The sequence below is a fragment of the Pangasianodon hypophthalmus genome, chromosome 5, assembly GCF_027358585.1.
Source record: "Pangasianodon hypophthalmus isolate fPanHyp1 chromosome 5, fPanHyp1.pri, whole genome shotgun sequence".
NCBI classification, from domain to species: domain Eukaryota; kingdom Metazoa; phylum Chordata; class Actinopteri; order Siluriformes; family Pangasiidae; genus Pangasianodon; species Pangasianodon hypophthalmus.
Genome location: NC_069714.1, coordinates 21,857,498 through 21,878,962, shown reverse-complemented (window position 1 = coordinate 21,878,962; position 21,465 = coordinate 21,857,498). Strand labels below are relative to the sequence as shown.

Here is a 21,465-nt window from a genome sequence, read left to right as displayed (position 1 = left end):
GTTGATTTACACATTTGCTACATAAAGCCCAGTCTCAATGTAGTAAATGTTTTTAAAATATTAATTACTTCAAAGTATTGTTTACTCTGGATTACACTTATAAACATCTACTGTAGATCCAGAAATTAAGTTGTATCAGGTTACAAGTATTTCTGAGCAAGTTTTGCTCCTGAAGTCCACATTCGTGTTTACTTGATCTCTTACATACTCACTTGACTGCCAACCAAGATAAAACTAGAGAAGAGGACTGAACCTGCAAATATCACTCTTGGTTACAAAGGTCTTGTCTTACTGCCTGAAAAGAAGGATCACTGTTCATCTAATGTGATTCATTTTAACACAATTAATTTTAAATGCCCCAAATGGGTAATTTTAGAGAAATCATAAAATCAACATTGTAAACCTTAAACTTTTTTTACTGAGTGTAGGAGTAGTTGAAATAAGTATAGTTTTATTAAACTTTTTCATTTGTAGAGAATAAAATACAAGTCCTTTAAAATACAAGTGCGTAGACTAAAGTACAGTACTATAGCACCCTGTTCCATTATCCATATACAAGTTAAATTGAGCTGTGTGAAAATAACTTTAAATTTCTAACATTTGGCTATTTTAGAAAGGTACCTGAAATGTTGGTTTGTTAACTTGTTTAGCTTTCTAAAGCGCAAATTTGGTATAATTTACTTTTTACAGGTATGTACTCATGTGGCAAATTGAACTCTAAGCAGTTTATGTCAATAAATAGGAATCATCGGGTATCAAAGTTCAAGAGTGCTCTTAAGCCACAGTGCTGTTATATCAGTCTGTGTTTTGTTAAGTGAAGATTTAACAGTCCAGAGTGTTGTCCTTCCTCCTTCTTGCTGAAAAGTGAAACACGAGCTGATGTTTAGATATTCAGGTCCTTATCTACTAATGGTAGGACGTTTAGTTCTACGTCCAGCTGAGGCAACGGCTTTTCGGGTCCTCCTTAGGTCCACCACAGCCAATCTGGACTTAAAGAGAAGTGCCGGTGGAAATGCTCCAGCTTCTGTCCCTCCTGGGAACATCAGAACTGAGGCTGACCTCCCTGAGATCACTCTTCCCACAATACTGTACAGGATGATCTTTAAAGGGTACTACAATCACATGCATGAGCTGCAGGTACCGTGTGCTAAGTGATATAGGCTCTGCATATGGGGGCATTTCACTGTTGTGTGGTTTATTTGCTGTGCTGGTAGTCATCCTGACACTTGGCACTGTTTGTGAGTGATTAAGATTTGAAGAATGAAAACAAAACTGTAGATATGTGAAAGATGTTCTGTGCATCTGGTGAATGTTCGACATGTCTCCCATGTTGAAGATCTAATGACCTTTACAAAAGCCTAATGCTTTTTTTTTCTTTTTGTAATTTCTCTAGTTATATGAAAAGCAGCTTTATGGCCCCATGTTTAAAGTAAGAGGTGGCAACGGGTATACAATTTCACTGAATAGTGTGGAGCTGCTGGAGGAGCTGATGAGGAAAGATGATAAATTCCCTAGCAGAGGAGACATGACTCTCTGGACTGAATACCGAGATATGAATGGTTTGGGCTATGGTCCTGTCACTGAGTAAGTCACACTGTGTTTCTTTGTGTGTGCATGAGTGTTTTGTTGTACGTTTTTGTTGTTTTATTTCATTTTAAAGCTTACTTTAATAAACCTGATTTAATCGTGAGTGGAATTGCTTTCTCTGTTCATGGACGTGCTGTGACAACCCCAGCCTTGCATCAGATTTTCCCAGCAGTGAGCGTCCGCCCATTCCGCCCTGAGACCTCAGGAAATTACATCATATTGTTTACTAGTGATGTGTTGTTCGCAAATGATTCGGCTCTTTGAATTGGTTTTCAGTGACTCGTAAAACTTCTGGTGCATTCACTGACAACTCGAAAGAAGAAATTGTAGATTCGGATTATAATATAATAGTATATTTCCAATTTGTTTTATATATTTGTATTAGGGATGTTTTCTGCAATTTTATGCAGAATGTTATGTACAAATGCTAGTATTTGGCCAAACGAGACAACTCGTATGGAGGAGTATTGATTTAGAGATGCACTTGGGATACTAATCAAATGCTAAACTTTTTTGTTTTAAAAAATATAATTACACTCAGATGTTTTTACTATATTCTGTGCTGTTTTAATAGGTTACAGCTTAAATCAAAATCTTTAAAACACAAAAAATACATGTATTTATATCAAACAGTTCTACACAATAGCATATAATTGCACATATTTTCATATTAAAATTAGAATAAGTGATCTACTTTGAAAAAAAAATCTTTGCCTAGTACATCTGTTTGTTATCTAATATACTTCTATACATAAATGTCAGAAATTGTGTGACAAGTAGAATGATTCAGATTTTTTTTTAAATGACACTGAAATGCACCCAGAATGACTGCAAAATTCACCCTCTAGAAAGAGAAAACTTTCAGAGTTTGCACTGCAAAGAGTAAGGCATAGTCCTGACCTCTTCTTAATGAACCACATCTTAGGTATGTTCCACAGCCTCTGTGTACCTCTGGGCTCCCTGAATCATTCAAGCAGACTTCTCCTAGTTTCTACCAACAATTTTCAGTTGTAGAAAATTCTGAGAAATATGTTGCATTTTTTTTCCCCCATTAGAGAAGGAGAAAAATGGTACAAACTCCGATCTGTGCTGAACAAGCGTATGCTGCATCCGAAGGACTCTGTGAAGTATGACAATGTAGTTAATGAGGTGATCACAGATTTTATCAAACGGATATGCCATCTACGCAAGATGAGCTCCACTGGAGACCTGGTACCCAACATGTCCAATGAGCTGTACCGTTTCTCTCTAGAAGGTATGGTCTGTCAGGTCTTAATTATTACTGCCCAACAATTATATCTAGCTGGAATATATATATATATATATGAATATATATATATATATATATATATATATATATACATACAGTACAGTGCAAAAATCTTAGACACATGCAAAGAAATGCTGTAGAGCAAAGATGCCTTCAAAAATAATGAAATTAAATGTTTCTACATAAAGAAAAAGTACTATAAAGAGCAGTAAACAGTAATAAATGAAACAAAGTCAATATTTGGTGTGATGATCCTTCACTTTTTAAAAAAAAATAGTATTCTCAGGTACGATTTGTGCAGTTTTATAAGGAAATTAGCTGTAAGATTTACTGAGCATCTTGCAAAACCAGCCACATTTCTTCTGGAGACTTTGACTGTCACACTTGCAAAACCCAGCAGCCTTCATTATGTTTTTTTGTCTGAAAAGTGGTCTCTTATGTAATAATGCTGCTTTCTTTACTGACATACAAACATTTTTGCCATATTTTTGTGGAACCTCTTAAAATAAAACTGAAAGTCTACACTTCAAACACCTCTTGATTGTTTTATTTCAAATCCATTATGGTGGTGTATAAAGGCAAAATCACAAAAATTCTGTCACTGTCCAAATACTTCCGGACCTGACTGTGTGTGTATGTATGTGTATATATGTGTGTATATATATATATATATATATATATATATATATATATATATATATATATATATATATATATATATATATATAGATGATATAATTACGGGTTTGATTGATACAAATGTAAGATGAGACATATGTCTGCTTATTCAGGAATCTCCCGCATATTGTTTGAGTCTCGTATTGGCTGTCTAGAGAATGAGATTCCAGCAGAGACTCAAAACTTCATCAACTCCATTGCCCAGATGTTGACTTATACTGCAGCTTTTACTCTGTTACCCAAGTGGACTCGCAATTTGCCATTTTGGTGGCTTTACATAAGTAGTTGGGACGGAATCTTCAGGTTCGGTGAGATAATGAAGACACTGCTGAAACAATTAGTTTTCCCTCTCTTTTTTATCTAGTAGTAGTCTATTGCCTCTTCTGTGAGTTTATTTAAATTGAGAGAAATATCTGCTTGGCTTTGACTAGCCTGCAAGCTAATTGACAGGAAGATGGAGGAAATTCAGATGCGCCTGGATGCAGGTCAGGATGTTTCAGGACAGTATCTCAGCTACTTGCTTTCTAACACCAACATGAGCAAAAATGATGTGTATGGGAACATTGCTGAGCTGCTCTTGGCAGGAGTGGACACAGTAAGGATAATAGTACACTACTGTAGAACTTTGCTAATTAGTAGAATACCAACTGTGATAAAAGTGTAACGAAGAGTAAAACAGAATGGAATGTCCTGTCTCTTAAGACATCCAACACTATGATGTGGGCCTTGTACCTGCTATCACAAGATCCAAAGGCACAGGACACACTGTATCAGGAAGTTAATAGCATCATCATGGAGGACAAAATTCCAACAGCTGAGGACATAAACAGCATGCTCTACCTCAAGGCTGTCATCAAGGAGACTCTAAGGTGGATAGAAGAAAAAAACAACAACATTTAACATTTATTTTAAGTACATGCACATTGTATTTGCTAGTTAAGGCCTTTTTCACTGTATTTTACCAAAGACAAGTGCAATGCAGGTGTACTTATATAATATCCTGGGCAGTACGGATATTTAGCATTAAAGTAAATGTGTCCTTTGTCTGTTACCTATTCTATATAAATTGATTATTTTATCCATTATATTAAGACTATTTTATGATTATATTTAGAATGTACCCAGTTGTTCCCATGAATGCACGCCTTTTATCGGAAAATGACGTGATTATCGGAGGACACTTCTTCCCTAAGAAGGTACTGTTTTTTTCCCACTAACTATTTTATTTCTAAAATGTATCATCCTCCATAAATCACTGTTTAACTAATCAAGCACTCTTCTGAACAGACCACTTTTAGAGTGCATCATTATGCAATCACTCATGATGAGACAATATTTCCTGAACCAAGAGTCTTCAAGCCTGAACGCTGGTTACGGGATGGGAGGGAGCGACCTAGCCCATTTGGATCCATTCCATTTGGGTTTGGAGTGAGAGGGTGCGTTGGTAAACGTATTGCTGAACTGGAGATGCACTTGGGTCTGGCAAGGGTAAGAAACCAGAGGACATTACTGGATCATATAAAGAATGTTATCTATTTGTTTATTTAATAGCAGTTATTCAGCAGTTACAATGGATATAAAAAAGGGCTACACACCCCTGTGAAAAATGGGCTCTAGTCATAGAGGGAATCGTAGACAGTTCCAAATCCCAATCTATTCTGGCACAAACCTGCAAAAACCTATGGAATGAGTTTAAGAAGGCCATGCATAGACCCCTTGCAATTTGATAGAGATATCAATTTGATAGAGATATCAAGATATGCTAAGTTGGTAGACACTTACACAAAAAGACTGAGTGCTGTGTTACAAGCAGAAGGTGTTTTAACAAAATTTTAGTTAAGGGATGTGCACACAAAAGTTATTTCTTTTTCTTTTTTTCTAAAACGTCTCTGTTTTTCACTTGAATTTTATTGGTTGTTATAGTATATTAAAGGTGGAAAAAGAGCTGACATGCTTTATCTTGGTTATATTTTTTACACCACAAAAACACTAAGTTTTAACAGGGGTGTGTAGACTTTTCACATCCACTGTATACAGTTGTACATATTTTATGTTTTGATACTTTATCTGATATCTGAAGCATTTAAATGTTGCACTTTGTTGTGTTTATCTAGATAATAAAGCTGTTTGAAGTCAAGCTGGATCCTAATGTGGGAGAGGTCAAAGCTCTCAGTCGTAGTGGGCTTGTGGCAGACAGAACAGTCAATTTTCATTTTCTGGAGCGGAAAAATGTAGCTACTTAAAGCTGCTCTGAGCTTTAACGTCCACCAAACTAAGCCACTGAAGAAATCCATACGTCCTACATAAAAACACAGTGCCATGGTAGCACAATGTAGTACCATGATCCTGCCATATTGGTAAACTAGGCAGCTGAATAGCCAAAGCACAGAGACTGTTCTGTCACCTGTAAGGAACTCGATCTCAGTCATTCTACCAATCTTTCTGTAAGTTCACCCTTTAATTGTGTGTGCATGTATTGATGCACCTGAAAAACACATACAGCATATATTTTAATGATTTATATTATTTATATGTAAAGACAATTTAATTCAATAAGTATTCTCAAAAGAATTTAATTACAACAGCTGTTTCACTTTTTCAGTGTGTATATAAAAACTGTTAGATTAAAAAAAAATCACATAGTATCAATGGTGTGGTATGCTCATTTAGAAATATGGTCTAAACTATTAAGAATATTCTATCAATATTATGTACTATAAAGAGCCATGAACATAATGTGAACAGTTGTGTCTGAGCATAGCACTAATTGCATGTTAATGAATTCAGATGTATACATAAGTCAATAATTATTTTTGTAAGACATGCATTTTGTATCTCTGATATTTTACACACATATACACTGTATATACACATGCATATGTATTGTTTTATGTTTCCATTGCACTGTATGAGAAGTAATATAATAAAGTTCAGTGTAGCACCACCTTACCAGAGATCCAGTAGTGTCTGTGTCACGAAAGGCGGGGTGTAGACGGATGCAAATGCAGTAAAAACTTTAATTAGGGGAAGGCAGACAAAATCCAAAACATATGGCAAAAACTTAGTCAGAAACAGGCACGGATTCAGGCGATCAGCAAACAGGCAAACCAGTGCAAAAACCGGAATCATCAATCCAGGAAGGAGAACAAGATCAATAATAGCGAGCCAAAAAACATAACATATCAAAGATTATGCTTATAAAAACTACCTATGCTTTATATTCTTATTTCAAGAATATACAAAATGATTATTCCTCTCAACACTACACAGATGGAGAAAATTCATAAAGCTTAGAAAGAAGAGTTAGGTGTAGTAATAGCTGACTCAACTTGGGAGTCTTTTCTGTGCATGAATTTGGCTCAGCTTTATTCAGTTTAAGTCCAAACTAGATAAACTTATGATGATGCAGATAAACTCTCCAGCTGTTGCCATTCAGCTAAGGCAGATCTCACACATATATTCTTGTCTTGCCCAACACGATCAAGTGTTTGGTTGATGATTACAAACAATCTATCAGAGGCATTCCGATTGAAAATCACACCAAACTTTGAATTATCTATTTTTAATCCCAATATTCAAATTCCAAATAAAATTAGAGAGGTCATGGATTTTGCTTCCCTTCTCACCAGCTTAACTACAAATTGCCCCATCCCCCCAAAGGTTTCACAGTGACTTTGTGACCTTATGCTCTTCCTGAAACTGCTAAAAAATAAAAATAAAAATTCCAGAAACACATCAGTAAATTTGAACAAAACTTGGGACCTGGGACCTTATGACTTCATATTTTGAGAAGCCAGGGTGTCTTCTTACCACTCAACATCATTAAAAAATTCATTAAAAAACATAATTTAAAAATTCTAGTGATGCTGATGAAGATTATTTGAGCTTTTTGACCTTATGTGATCAAGAAGTAGCCGCTTATGTTAGGAAGGATGCCAGACTTTGTGGGGCCATCTTTCCTGGGGGCTTTGTACAGCTGATTGGATAGATATAGTATATAATCTCACTCTAAAGGCCCTACAGTGTTCCTTACAGCATTCCCTAAATGACTTTAAGGAGGGACCAGTTACAAGATTTAATATATATTCAATAAAAACTTATCCATTTGAGAACACACATGCTATTTAAAAAATTACCTTCTGATTGACTGTAGTGTCATTATTATTAAATCTTAATAATTAATAATAAGTTTAGACTTACCATTAGATGCATGAGCTGCAAACTAGAAATAATAAGTCATGGACAATGACAAAACCTAAAAAGCATGAACAGAGAACAGCAGCTTGCACTGGCTTAGCTGAATACAACTTCACTAGCTGATTACAACTTCCTGAAAATTTGTAAACTGGACAGACAGCCTTTCCAACATACCAGACACAACTGTATGATGTATTTTACTCTACTCTTTTCTGTAAGTAATGGTCAACCCTGTGCTGTCACTGAGACTGAAATATTTTTACAAAGAGCCAGCAGTATTATTGGAACTTTGGCTATTACATATGTGAATTAAACTTGCCTTAAAAATAGCAAACTAATAATTCATGCAGTTGACTATAGCAGAGCCCTCATTATTTTTTAATGAGGGCTCTGCTGTAGTCAACTGCATGAATTATTAGTTTGCTATTTTTAAGGCAAGTTTAAGTAGACCTGTTCTTTCAAACATACAAAATAAAAGCTTTTTTTTTTTTTTTTTACATTTGAAAGCTTAAAATTGCTCTTAAGCAGCAGTAATTTAACTGTTTTACTGCATACAAGCTGTTTTTTTTTAGCATTCCATTTTTCCTCTTCAGGTATTCCTTAGTCCTACAGCAGTCAATCTGGACATAATGAGAAAGGCAGGAGGAAATGCTCCAGCTTCCGTCTCTCCTGGGAGCATCAAGACTGAGGCAGTACTGTACTGTACACAATACTGTACAGGATGATCTTTAAAGGGTACTACAATCGCATGCATGAGATGCAGGTACAGTATGCTGAGTGACATGGGCTCTGTATGTGTTAGGGCATTTCTGTGCTGCGTGGTTTATTTTTTGACACTGTTTGTGAGTGCAGACTTCAGAAATCATTTAGAGAGGAGAAAAAGAAAACAGATTGGATGGGAAAGAAATCAGATAATTCCACCTGGGATTCTGTGTGTCAGTCTGACTATTTGAAGATACAGTGACTATCTGATAATTAACCTGATAACTGTGGTTTTAGATACTTTTGGCACCTAGGAGGCATCTAGGAGCAGATGAGTGAGTCAATCCCACACTAGTGAGAGAAAAAATTATAAATGTATACTTATAATTGTATACTTTTGTCCAGGATGTAGCTGGAGGTTTACCAAGAAGCTATAAATGAGAAACCAGAGAAATCTATTGATTTTATATCTCATTTCTACCACTGCGGTAAACTACTAAAGGTAACCGATGTATTTTTTGCAAGTGAGAGAATAAGCCAATATTATAATAGACATCATAAGTCAGCCTTATGGAATTTGGAAACTATGAGCACATGTGTAGCAGGTTTGCAAGTTAGAAAATACAGAGCTTGGTTTATTACATTTCATAAGAAATATGCTGGAGTTGCTCTTTAAAAACCTGTGTAATAATTTTTCTTTGTGTAAATACTGATATATATGTGTATACATATTTTTATATTTTAGTGTATCAGAAGCTCAGAAGTTTTGCTCAGAAGTATGCTCAGAAGTTCTGAATTTGAAGTGAAGCTGGATCCCAGCATAGCAGAACTGAAAGCACTCAATCGTGTTATGCTTGTGGCAGACAGACAGGTCAATTCCCACTTTCTTAAGCTTCCTGAGGGATTCACTCCTTCTCTTTAGTTCTAACTTCTAAAGCTCGTCCTTCTAAATGACATGCAGTGTGACAGTATCACAATTTAGAATGATCATCCAGAAGGTATGAGTGTGACTGTAGGATTTTGTTCCATGTAGGCAGTTACACAAAATTCTCCAGAAATAAGTGTAGTAATGTCTAAACTAGTGGAATTTGTAAAATTAGCAAGGTGTGTAAGAGCTTGGTCGGATCAAATGTATGCATCTTCAAAAGTGATTTTTAAACTACATTCAAGAAATGACAGCCAATTATGCTATATATGGTGTAGTGTTATAGGTTGCAAGGATATAACAAATTAGAAATAAAACAGAAATAATTATCCACCAACATAAACAAATTCAGGCAGTTTTCAAGTGTTTTTTTTTTTTTCAAGTTTTAATCTCCCCGTTTCCTCTGCAATTTTCTTTGACTCGTTTATAATGTAAGCTTTTTGTCACAAATGAACCATTGGTTCAGCGTCATAATCTTCATAATCTTAATCTTAATAATCTTCACTTATCCTTTTTTTTTTTTTTTTCCCTCCCCAATTTGGTCCTGCCAATTCCCACCCACTAACTAACTCTCCCCTATCATATAATAACTACCAACCAGGGAGGCTGGGGCAAACATATGCTTCCTCCAAGACACGTGAAGCCAACTTTCGTATATTTTCAAACTGCTTCTCACTCTGTGTGTCCTGTTCTGCATATATGAGCACTCAGACACCCATAAGTCATGGACATTAAAAAACAGTTTTCATCTAAACACAGTATACTTTACTGTACAACTAAAACAGTAATGTCAACTGTTTCTTCTAATACTTTGTTAATTAATTGTGTGGCCCGCGCACAAAAGAAGCCCAGCGCTCCTCACACGACTGCCGGCAGGGTGTTTTGGAGAGCCTGAGTGCGCGGGGCTGCAAGGCGGAGCAAGGAAATTCAATTCAGCTGGCAGCCAATGAGTGCGACAGCTTTAATCTACCCTCCAGCAGAAGACCAAAGAGTATAAAAGGAGCCAGCGGCCACTCTCAAGACAGATTAGGTGAGGTTATGCATTGTACTAATCTCTGTCTCTCTCTCTCTCACATAGAGTCCGACGTCAGCGAGGAAGAAGAGCCCAAACCTCTGCCCAGCGACCTCCGCCCCATTTGAGAGTGACCGCCTTGCCCTCTACGTCCCGCCGCCACGCTGCTGCTGCCCGCGCACCGCGCCCTGCTCCGGGATGACCACGACCTCACCCCACTTACTTGCTGCACCAATTTGTAAAAATAAGGAACACATTCCCCTCACTCCTGCCTCATGATGTCTGTTTTCTGCTCCTCTGTGGTCCCATGTTGTTACAGTGGTGGAGGATGCAGGCATGAGCACAGACCCCGGCGTCAAGATGGACACCATATTCCAGCAGTTCCTTCAAACGAAACTGCAGCAGCAGGCAGTAACCCAAGAGCTGGCCCGAGGCCTCCAGGTCACCATCCAAGAGCTCCTGGCGCTGAGGAAAGGGCCGTCTGCCACTGCAGTCCTCCTCTCCAACCCATGCTGAGAAGCCCAGTGCCTCCTTACCAAGCTCATCAATGAAGACAACATCAAGGCTTACCTGATCATGTTCAAGCAAGTTGCCCAGCATGAAAACTGGCCCAAGGAGGACTGGGCCCACGCCCTCACTCCCTTCCTAACGGCGGAGGCCCAGCTGGCCTACCATGCTCTTTCCCCGACAAGGCTGCCCAGTACAACCTGGTAAAGAAGGAGATCCTCCTATGCTGCGGCCTCTGTCCAACCAGCGGAGTTCCACCGCTGGAGTTACAACCCATAAGCCACCCCTCCCAGCCAAATGGACATGCTACTATGCACCACCCAGAGGTGGCTACAGCCAGGGATCCTCTTTGTCACCGAGATCGTTGAGAGGGTGGCCATGGACTGGTTCCTGAGGGCTCTGCCGCCCCGAAGAGCGGAAAGCCATAGGCATGCGGGGTGCCTACAACCCCCGAGAGATGCTGGAGACACTGGAGTGAGCGGGAGCCACCGTGGATACTGGCAGGGGCAAGCGACAAGAGTTCCCCTGGCCTCCGCTGGTGAGATGTCTAGACCAGCACTCCCAAGGGGAGGGGAGACCCAGCCAAAACTGCTCCGTCTCTGGAGCCAACAGAGACGAGTCTATGCCTACCTAGCCAGACCCCTCCGCCACTCAACGTGCTGACAAGCCCTGGCTCGCAGGCTGCGTTTTACACAAAGTCACTCCTCCCAACCTCCCCACCGTCCCCGTCAAGGTCAACAGCAGGCCAGTTTCAGCTCTGCTAGACTGTCACCCTGGCCCGGCCTTCCCTCCTGTCCACCCCCCAAGGCCACTGGCTCCCTGACAGTCACCTGTGTGCACGGGGATGTCCGCGAGGTACCAGCGGCCTGAGTCAGCATAAGACACCAAGCCAGGGAATGGCTGCTCCTCGTGGGCCTTATTCCAGAACTCCCCATGCCCGTGCTCCTGGGTCGAGACTGGCCCGGGATTCTCCACCGCCAGGGCCCCCAAATCACCCTGGAGATGGAGATCCAGAGCGACGCGGCTGAGGGTCTGGCGGGCCTACCTGGCCCAGGGCAAAGGAGATGCCGGATCAACCTCCGCAGGTGAGTCCTCCATCCCGACTAACCCTGTCATCTCTGTTTACCCAGGTCACCCGGGAGGTGAATTTCATTCGGGAGCAGAAGGAAGACAACCGATTGAAGCACTGTTGGGGCCAGGTGCAGGTCATCGAGGAGGTCTCCCAGAATCCCAAGTACTGACTCCCAGCCGCCCACTTCCACGTGGGGGTCTCCTGTACTACAAGAGGGAGCATCGAGGACAGCCCTGCGAGCTGCTGGTGGTCCCCGCAGCCGAACTCAAGCCCTCATGCACCTGGCCCATTATCACCCACTGCGGGGACATCTGGGTGCCCGCAACACCCTGGAGAAACTGAAAGACTGCTTCCTCTGGCCGGGAATGGACACTGAGGTCCACACGTTCTGTCAGCAGTGCCCCCAGTGTCAAAGGACTACCCCCTATAAGCCTGCTCCTGCGCCACTCACTCCTCTCCCCATTATCGGCATTCCCTTCAAGAGGATAGGCATGGACCTCGTGGGGCCTCTGCCGAAGTCTGTCTGGGGCCAGGAACACATCCTGGACATCATGGACTATACCCGGAGGCAGTCCCACTTCGGAAGGCCACCTGCCAGAACATCGCCCGTGTCAAAGGATTACCTCATATCAGCCTGCTCCTGCGCACCTCATACCTCCCCCATTATCGGCATTCCTGAGACACAAGTCCATCAAGTCTTCCAAAACCTCCTTGAAAATCATTCGTATTTTAAGTTTGGAAAAACTTGAATTTCAGATTTTTTTGAGGAAAAAAGAAAGGTTGATGTGTTCACAGCCTGGCCATAAACTCACAGTGTCAGAGAAATCCACAGAATTTCCCCTCGGGGATCAATAAATTACATCTATCTATCTATCTATCTAGAATCTTGGGATTTTATAGGAGGTTCATCAGATATTGCAGCCATTGGCAAACATTTCATATAACAAAATAACCTGGTTGGAAATCTGGCTAATGAGAAACTATATAATACAGCTCAGCAAATTTCAAGTTCTTTATTTAAAAATATCTTTGTACAGAATGCATATTTCAATATGCAAGTGAATCTGATATATGCTATACACATTTTCACTGTGAATGTCCTGATATGGTATGTGTGATGTGTGTGCTATTGGAATGAATGATATGATAGAACAGTCCACGTCCTCGTAGATGCAGCTGGATGTGTGAGTGTGTCTATGAAATGGAGATAAAAGAAATGATGCCTGATCTGAAGTTCCAATTAGAGTCCTAATGTGTGCCCTTGTGGAAAGTAGCTCTTCCCTTAAACAATCCATTTTGGTTCTCATGCTGTGGTAGCGTTTGCCTGAGCGCAGTAGTGAGAATGGGCTGTGGGATGGGTTATTAGAGTCCTTGATTGATTTATATTAATTAGTTCATTCATATATCTTCAGTGACCATTTCATGTGGCAGTGGATCTGTGACCTATCCTGGAAACACCGGGCATGAGGCAGGAATACACCCTGGATGGGAACTCAATCCATCGCAGGTTACCATGCATACATAGGAGCAATTTAGGGTCCCTGATACACCTACCGGTATGTTTTTGGACAGTGGGAGTAAACCAGAGAACCCACATGGACAACATGTAAAACTCTACACAGTAACCCAATCCAGGATAAGGAACTGGGGACCCAGGAGCTGTGAGTTAGCAGTACTACCTCTATAATTTTATGTTAATATGATATATTAGTTTTCAGTGCTTGTTCTGATGAGGTTTGTGAGGTAATTTGAGGTAATTTATCATTTTGCATTTAAATTAAAATGTTATTATTGATTCAATATACTCCTATCCTAAAAATTATATATATATACAGTATATATACATATACATAATATATATCAGCGTGCTACATGCTCAAGTACATAGTGAAAAATATTTATAATATAGTATGATGTTTGAGATGCATTGGGAGTTATATAGGGAGCTCAGTGTTTCTCACTGGTTTTGACTTTCTGCATGGAAAATGCTTTGGCAAGGCAGCCAGTGGGGCAATAATCCGGAGGAGTGGGATGCAGTGGACTGCCCAGGGGGAAGACTGCTGACCACCAAAGGGAGAAAGGTAAGCAGAGCCGGTTTTATCAAATTCTGCATTAGTAGCAGCAATTCCTCTGCTTGTGTAGTCTGCACAGTACACACTCTATTATAACACGGTGATGCCTTCCTGCCAGATAAGCAACGAACCGATGTTGAAAAAAGACAAAGGTAAGCAGATGGCGTAAAATAGGCTCATTGTCTGTAGGCAGAGGTGACGAACAAGAGTGATGAATAGCCTCAATGCCTGAGTGATTGCAGGTGGTTAAAATTCCTGATGTCAGAAAACCTGTGTGCAGTTCAATAATTTCTACTCCAGGAAAGGCTTTATATGGGTTTTGCTCAGTAGGTAGAATTCATTTACATTTATGGCAGACACTCTTATCCAGAGCAACTTACAATTATCCAATTTTTTTTTTATACAACTAAACAGTGGCATTTTGAACTCTCAACCTTCTGAGCAGAAGCCCACTGAGCTACCACTTCCCCAAGTCATAGTGTCTGTGTAAAAGGCCTTGTGTTTGTCATTGTATTGTGCTTGTTGAGTTTTCTAGTTTTTGAGTTTGTCATTGTACTGTGCTTATTGTTTGTTTGTTTTTTTTAGTTTGTCATTGTATTGTGTTTGTTGTGTTGTCTTTTTTTTTTTTTTTTTAAGTAACTGAAAGTCTGATGCGCATTTATGGTTTGAATGTTGCATGAAAGCATGAGCAAGTGATAGTGTGTAATAGTGTGTGTGTGTAGTGTGTGTGTAGAGTAGAGTGAAAGACGGGCCCTGCGTGTGTATCGAGCTCTGCATTTCCTGAGCAGTGATTCTACAGCACGCCCAGCAGAGGGCGCTGTTTACTTTCTTGTCCTTTTTAATTTTTTTTTTTTGTGTGTGTGTGTGTGTGTGTGTGTGTGTGTGTGTGAGAGAGAGAGAGAGAGAGAGAGAGAGAGAGAGCCTTTCTAAAACTGAATGTCTCTTGCAGCCAGTGGATTACTGATCCTTACAAACAGAACTGACATTTTACATTTTTAGTGTGCTAATTAAGTTTGGATAATCAGCACAGAATTTTAGCATATTTTTATTTTCTGAGTAGGTTGATGTATTGTTTATTTGCTCTCAGAATTTTTAGCATCTATCATTTTGTTGGTCTGTTTATTTGATATCTTGGCATTTATCAATAGTTCAGTGGTAGTGCATTGATTAATTTGACCAGAGTGAGAGTATGTTTGGAGGTAGAAATCTGGAATTTAATTCAGTTTTGTAAGTATGTATGCATGTGTAGCAGATTCCAAATGAACACTACTGACTTCAAAGGAGCAGACAGCTACGACTCGATGAGGTCTAGGGTCTTTTATTCTGAAACAGGGATATATCATCATGGTGGTAGCGGGCAATGGCTTTTCCCTGTGGATACAGAGCTAACTGAGGGGGAGCTACAATACATACGCCCGTTAACCTCAGCGTGAACTCACGGACTGATTTACATTCAAGTAATTCAAAGTAGGAAATAAAATACATAAAATTTAAAAACATAATCAGTTACATCCAACAAAATTTCTCTGTTTCTTGTAATATTGCCACAAACCGCTCTCTCATGCCCTACTACCCTTTGGATACTATACAGATGTCTTCCCTTACCCTCCTGACCCCACATCTCTTGCCACGTTCCCTTTACTACTCCTTTAATTAACCCTTTAATTTCTGATTTGCATAATGGCATACCTATATCTATTTCTGGATGCTTTACAGCTTTCTTGGCCATATCATCTGCTTCGTTGTTACCTTCCACCCCTACATGAGCTGGTACCCATAAAAACGAATTATTATTTCTTGTTGATGTAACCTATATAGAGTCTGAAGAATTTCTGATAGTATGTCTTGTCCTGATGTAGATTTCCCATTTCATTAAACTAGAAAATGAATCTGAACAGATCACCATATTTAATGGCTGAAGCTCTTCCACCCACTAAAGTGCCAACTAAACTGCAATCATTTCTGATGTGTAAACTGATGTATGATTTGAAGTCCTTTTGTTTATCTTATGCTTGAGCTGGGGAACGACCACTGCTGCAGCTGTGTACATCTGTAAACAGTGGAAATACTTCTGGTCTAAGTATTGCTTCACTACCATCTGCTTAGAGATACACCTTTTTGTCTGTCATTAATTTTATCCAACAACTTTTGATCGACTGAAGGCATTGGAAATAACCAAGGCGGTAAAACTGGTATAGCCACTGTTGGACTAACATCAACATCTATAGAATACCCATATGCTGAGCCACTTTACCGAGCAGTCCATCCAAAGCTTTCCAACTTAAGAGTACTCATACTCCCAGCATTTCTCCAGGACTTTCTTTCTTTACTGGGTGACTGTTTGCATGTCCTTTTGCTGATGTCCAATAAACCATTTTTAATTGTAATCGTCTTAACGCTAAAGGCATTTCTCCCATTTCCGCTTACTGATGCTACTGGTGATGTTCTAAACGCACCACAGGCGCTCCACTAATGATTCTCTCTCTCTCTCTCTCTCTCTTGATAAAATACCTCCAAGGAAGGTTCTGGAACTTCGGTAACATTTTCCCCTCTCAAGTACAATGTCATATAAAACAAAAATAAAACACCGCTACAGACACAATTTCAAGAAAACACCAGTACACCTCTCATCAGCTACACATGCTCTAACTAACCTACATGCACAATACTAAAGTTAATATTAAACCGATTTATAAATAACTAAATAAATACATATTTACATAAATAACTAAATAAATACATATATATCATTTAGGTATCAAAATTCAGGAGTTGCCTGAACCCACATTGGTGTTAGAGTAGCACGTGAAGGGTTAACTGTCCTTCCTGCAATTCTTGTGTATGAGGAAACTCGCTTCCCAGTACAATAATGGCGGAATATCTAGCTCTGCGTTCAGTTAGGAGCATGGCTGTTCGGGTATCACTTCAGCCCACCACAGCCAGTTTGAACATACAGAGAAGTGCAGGTGGAAATGCTCCAGCTTCTGTCCCTCCTGGGAGCATCAGGACTGAGGCTGATCTCCCTGAGATCACTCTTCCTGCTGTACTGTACGGGATGATCTTTAAAGGGTACTACAATCGCATGCATGAGCTGCAGGTACAGTGTGCTAAGTGGCCTCTTCACCTGTGGGGACATTTATTTGATATCACTCTTGCTCATCTTAATACTTGTCACAGATTGGAACTGCAGACTGTACTGTATACTGTATGACTATATTGTACTGAACTCAGTACAAGAGGGATTTTATAACTTAGGAATGAACAGTTGCTCTATTTATTATCTAGTTTAACCTCTTCATCTAGATGCTACATTCTGTCAATTGCATTGTCAATCATCATTTATTTTTCTTTGTGATTTCTTTAGTTGTATCAAAAGCAACTTTATGGCCCCATGTTCAGAGTAAACTGTGGCAGCTTGAATACTGTTTGTTTAAGTAATGTGGAACTGCTGGAGGAACTGTTGAGAAAAGATGAGAAGTACCCTTGTAGAGGAGACACATCTCCGTGGGCTGAATATCGAGAGATGAAGGACTTAGGCTATGGCCCTTTCACCGGGTAAGTCAAATCCACCTTTTACATTATTGCTTTTCAGCTCTGCAGTATGAGCTGCTTATTTTATTCTTATAGCAGTTTGAGCTAAATTCATTTTAATTTATTCACTGAACTGAAAAAGTACATTGCCTAGCAGATATTTTTTTTCTCATTAAATAATATTTTAAACATAGAAGGAGTACATTTGCAGTGGGTGCAGTTGTGGGAAGTTGTGGCTTAACTGTGTTAAATATGCTATTTTGCTCAGAGAAGGAGAAAAGTGGTACAAACTCCGATCTGTGCTGAACAAGCGTATGCTGCATCCAAAGGATGCAATGAAGTATGAAAATGCGATTAATGAAGTGGTCACAGATTTTATCAAACGGATATGCCATCTACGCAAGATGAGCTCCACTGGAGACCTGGTACCCAACATGTCCAATGAGCTGTACCGTTTCTCTCTAGAAGGTATGGCCTGTCAGGTCTTAATTATTACTGCAAAAATTTTATCTTACCAATTATTGGCTTATAGTGGATGTGAAAAGACAAAAGTAAGATAAGCATAAACCAATTTAATGTCATATTTAAGCATTTCCCCTTTCTGTCCTAATTCCTACTTATTCAGGAATCTCCCGCATATTGTTTGAGACTCGTATTGGCTGTCTGGAGGATGAGATTCCAGAGGAGACTCAAAACTTCATCAACTCTATTGCCCAGATGTTCACTTACACTCTGTATGTGTCCCTGCTTCCCAAGTGGACTCGTAATTATTTGCCATTCTGGCAGCGCTACATAAGTGGTTGGGACGGAATCTTCAGATTCGGTGAGATGATGAAGAAATCGTTGTAACATCAAATAGCTTTTTTATCTCTTACTGTCTCTGTAGAAGAAATGTACCATATATTTTTTTAGCTAGTAGTATACAATATGCTTTATGATCTCATGTGTTGTTTTATTTAAATTGAGAAAAATATCTGCGACTTTGAATAGCCTGCAAGCTAATTGACAGGAAGATGGAGGACATTCAGATGCGTCAGGATGCAGGTCAGGAAGTTGCAGGAGAGTATCTCAGCTATTTGCTCTCCAACTCCAACATGAGCAAAAAGGATGTGTATGGAAGCATTGCTGAACTGCTCCTGGCAGGAGTGGACACAGTAAGGATAACATATTGAATCTGAGTGTTCCTCCAAGATGTATGGTTATTAGTGATGGAGAATAAAATAGAATGAAATGTCATGTCTTTTAAGACATCCAACACTATGATGTGGGCCTTGTACCTGCTCTCACGGCATCCAAAGACACAGGACACACTGTATCAGGAAGTGGCCAGCATCATGGGGACAAATGGCGACAAAATTCCAACTGCTGAAGACATAAACAGCATGCATTACCTCAAGGCTGTCATCAAGGAGACTCTAAGGTGGATGTTTGGAAGGAGAGAAATAAATGAAATACAGTACAGTGTTGTAATGGTTGCATGAATTAGTTAAGGCCAGTCCACCACAGTTTACCACTGACCATGCAGGGCAGAAATGTAATCATCGTATCATGGGCAGTTTGGACATTTAACATATGATGTGTCATTATAGAGAATTAACACTTATTATCATGTATAGAATGTACCCAGTTGTTCCCGTAAATGGACGTCTTTTGTCAGGAAGTGACGTGGTAATTGGAGGACACTTCTTCCCTAAAAAGGTGATTGTTTTTTTTTATTTTGTTTTTTTTATAATATGTATTGGCTCCCTAAAATCACTGTTTAACTAATCAACTGCCCTTATGAACAGACCACATTTTCTACCTTACATTATGTGATCAGTCATGATGAGACAATCTTCCCTGAGCCACGACTCTTCAAGCCTGAACGCTGGTTACGGGATGGGAGGAAGAGGCCTAATCCATTTGGCTCCATCCCATTTGGGTTTGGAGTGAGAGGGTGTGTTGGTCGACGGATCGCTGAACTAGAGATGCACCTGGCTCTGGCGAGGGTAAGAAACCAGAGATCATTTACAAAGTATTATCTACCTGTTTATTAATTTTCAGTTATTCACAGTGGACTGCATTCAGAGTTGATGACCTAAGTTCAAAATATTCATGGTAATTTCCTGGTTTGTCCTTTTGCACCATCAGTTTTTAACACCTCTGATTATGGAGGTAAAGTGGAATATAAATGGCTGGACACATATTGAATGAGCAGCCAGTGGGGGGGCAGGTCCTGGCTGAGGCATTGCTGTGATCTTACAAGGAAGTATCATGATCGGGACCAATATGTACAGTCCATTATGCTAGTGAGTACCGAACGGAGTGCCACATTTCAGTTGATTTTTGTGGGCAAAGTCTGGAATTAGTGGTTCCGATACTCTGCTACCTTCTTCAAATTGGTAAAGGGGCAAAGCGCTTATGAGAGACCTTAATAAAGAAACACAAGACCATTGAGCATGTTAACAACTGCTTTCACTCAGTTACACAGTTGCTCTGGATTTCTCTATAGTTGTCTTGCAAAGAAAGTAATGAGGATGGGTAGGTGACATTTGCTCTCCTTGGTCTGCAAAGTGGAGGTGCTGCTAGGCTTCAGAGGGCCCAGGTATGGTCCATTGTGATGTGCACACCAAGGAATTCTTAACAAAATTGGTTCAGAGCCAATCCCAGGAACAATGAGTATGAGGGGGGAATACACTCTGGAAGGGACACATGCTTATAGGGCACAATGGATATACACCAAGGGGCAATTAGAGTTTTTGGGAGGTGAGAGGAAACTAGAGAACATGTAAGAAAACCATGCAGGCATGGGAAGAACATCTAAAACTCCACACAGACAGTAAGCTGAACTCAGGATTGAACCAGGGATGCATCCTCTCTGTATTCAAATTCATTTTTGCTGACAAGACCCACCAGTTTTAAGCCATCAATGAACTTGATGATATGACCTAAGTTGTGTTTTGTCAGCCACATAAACAACAGTGGGCTGAGCACAAAGTCCTGGTGTATAAGGGTGTTAAGTATAATGGTGGCAACACCACCTCCAGATTTTTCTTCTTTTCACCAAGATGGCTATGTGACTGCTGCTACATGATGTTGAACAGATCCTAGCCAGAGTGGATGTTGCCAAAAAAGCAAGAGTATAAAATAAGGATAAGCTGCAATATGCCTCTGTTTCTGACTGACTCTGCACTGCACATGCAACTATCCAACCAGCACTAAAGTCCACAGAGCGGTGAATACGCTGTGCAAAATTTTGGTATTAACTATTCATTACATGTTTTAAATCAACTCTGAATATGACCTCCTGTATATATTTTTATATTTTATTATCCATTCACATACTGTATGTTTAGATGCTCAGTGTTGAACTGCTGTATTTTTCATCATCTAGATGATAAAGCTGTTTGAAGTGAAGTTGGATCCCAGCATAGGAGAGGTCAAAGCTTTTAATCGTGTTGTGCTTGTGGCAGACCGACCAGTCAATTTTCATTTTCTAGAGCGGAAAGATGTATCCAATTAAAGTCAAGATTATTAACTTTGGACAGGCTTTGTGACAGAAGGAGTCCACCCACTCTCTCCAAAGCCCATTCCTCTAAGGACATTCATGGGCATGTAGAATGAATGCATGTATGTCACTGCTTCATTGGCAACAGTTCATTTTTACGCTACTTTTAAGCAAACTGCAATCACAGCTAAACCCTGAAGGTGCTTTCAGAGCCTATGTCTGAGTTATAGCTATCAGAATGTAAAGACAATCAATTACAGCAATTTTTTTTCAATGAAACACTGCATATAAGTAGCCATGAATGCTGTGTTGACTATTTGTTCACTAAGTAAAACTTTCTATGTAATTGTACTTTCTTAATAAATTACCTACACACACCAGTGTTGTTGTCAAATTATACTTTCACATACAAGTCAATTCCACAG

General features: G+C 39.8%; 2 protein-coding genes across 6 annotated transcripts; both read left to right on the top strand.

The window, feature by feature from the left end:
• Positions 1 to 623: 623 nt before the first annotated feature.
• On the top strand, positions 624 to 6,497 carry LOC113526134 (sterol 26-hydroxylase, mitochondrial). Of its 2 annotated transcripts, XM_026912945.3 has the most exons (9): positions 630 to 1,137; positions 1,394 to 1,584; positions 2,643 to 2,842; positions 3,649 to 3,843; positions 3,967 to 4,130; positions 4,238 to 4,404; positions 4,650 to 4,731; positions 4,823 to 5,023; positions 5,650 to 6,496. In XM_026912945.3, exons 1-9 carry the CDS (start codon positions 880 to 882, stop codon positions 5,776 to 5,778), a joined length of 1,587 nt encoding a protein of 528 aa, XP_026768746.1. In that variant the 5' UTR covers positions 630 to 879; the 3' UTR covers positions 5,779 to 6,496. The 2 variants fall into 2 exon arrangements, with proteins under 2 accessions (XP_034160140.1, XP_026768746.1); XM_034304249.2 differs by lacking the exon at positions 3,649 to 3,843 and having other exon boundaries at positions 624 to 1,137; positions 5,650 to 6,497.
• Positions 6,498 to 8,342: 1,845 nt separating this feature from the next.
• On the top strand, positions 8,343 to 21,420 carry LOC113526267 (sterol 26-hydroxylase, mitochondrial). Of its 4 annotated transcripts, XM_053233987.1 has the most exons (13): positions 8,347 to 8,495; positions 9,180 to 9,305; positions 10,438 to 11,963; positions 13,363 to 13,611; positions 13,949 to 14,031; positions 17,387 to 17,577; positions 17,822 to 18,021; positions 18,179 to 18,376; positions 18,544 to 18,707; positions 18,801 to 18,973; positions 19,170 to 19,251; positions 19,341 to 19,541; positions 20,927 to 21,420. In XM_053233987.1, the coding sequence occupies exons 4-13, from the start codon at positions 13,509 to 13,511 to the stop codon at positions 21,053 to 21,055; spliced, it is 1,524 nt and encodes a 507-aa protein (XP_053089962.1). In that variant the 5' UTR covers positions 8,347 to 8,495; positions 9,180 to 9,305; positions 10,438 to 11,963; positions 13,363 to 13,508; the 3' UTR covers positions 21,056 to 21,420. The 4 variants fall into 4 exon arrangements, with proteins under 4 accessions (XP_053089961.1, XP_053089962.1, XP_053089963.1 ...); XM_053233988.1 differs by having other exon boundaries at positions 8,350 to 8,495; positions 10,438 to 13,611; positions 13,953 to 14,031; XM_053233986.1 differs by lacking the exon at positions 9,180 to 9,305 and having other exon boundaries at positions 8,343 to 8,495; positions 10,438 to 13,611.
• The last annotated feature ends 45 nt before the right edge of the window (positions 21,421 to 21,465 follow it).

Coding starts and splice junctions, on each gene's coding strand:
- LOC113526134 (XM_026912945.3), top strand. CDS start 880: ATGTTTAGATATTCAGGTCCTTATCTACTAATGGTAGGACGTTTAGTT. Junction 1,138..1,393: donor ATCACATGCATGAGCTGCAG/GTACCGTGTGCT, acceptor TAATTTCTCTAG/TTATATGAAAAGCAGCTTTA. Junction 4,131..4,237: donor TCTTGGCAGGAGTGGACACA/GTAAGGATAATA, acceptor CTGTCTCTTAAG/ACATCCAACACTATGATGTG.
- LOC113526267 (XM_026913158.3), top strand. CDS start 16,892: ATGGCGGAATATCTAGCTCTGCGTTCAGTTAGGAGCATGGCTGTTCGG. Junction 18,022..18,178: donor GTACCGTTTCTCTCTAGAAG/GTATGGCCTGTC, acceptor CTACTTATTCAG/GAATCTCCCGCATATTGTTT. Junction 18,377..18,543: donor GGACGGAATCTTCAGATTCG/GTGAGATGATGA, acceptor GACTTTGAATAG/CCTGCAAGCTAATTGACAGG.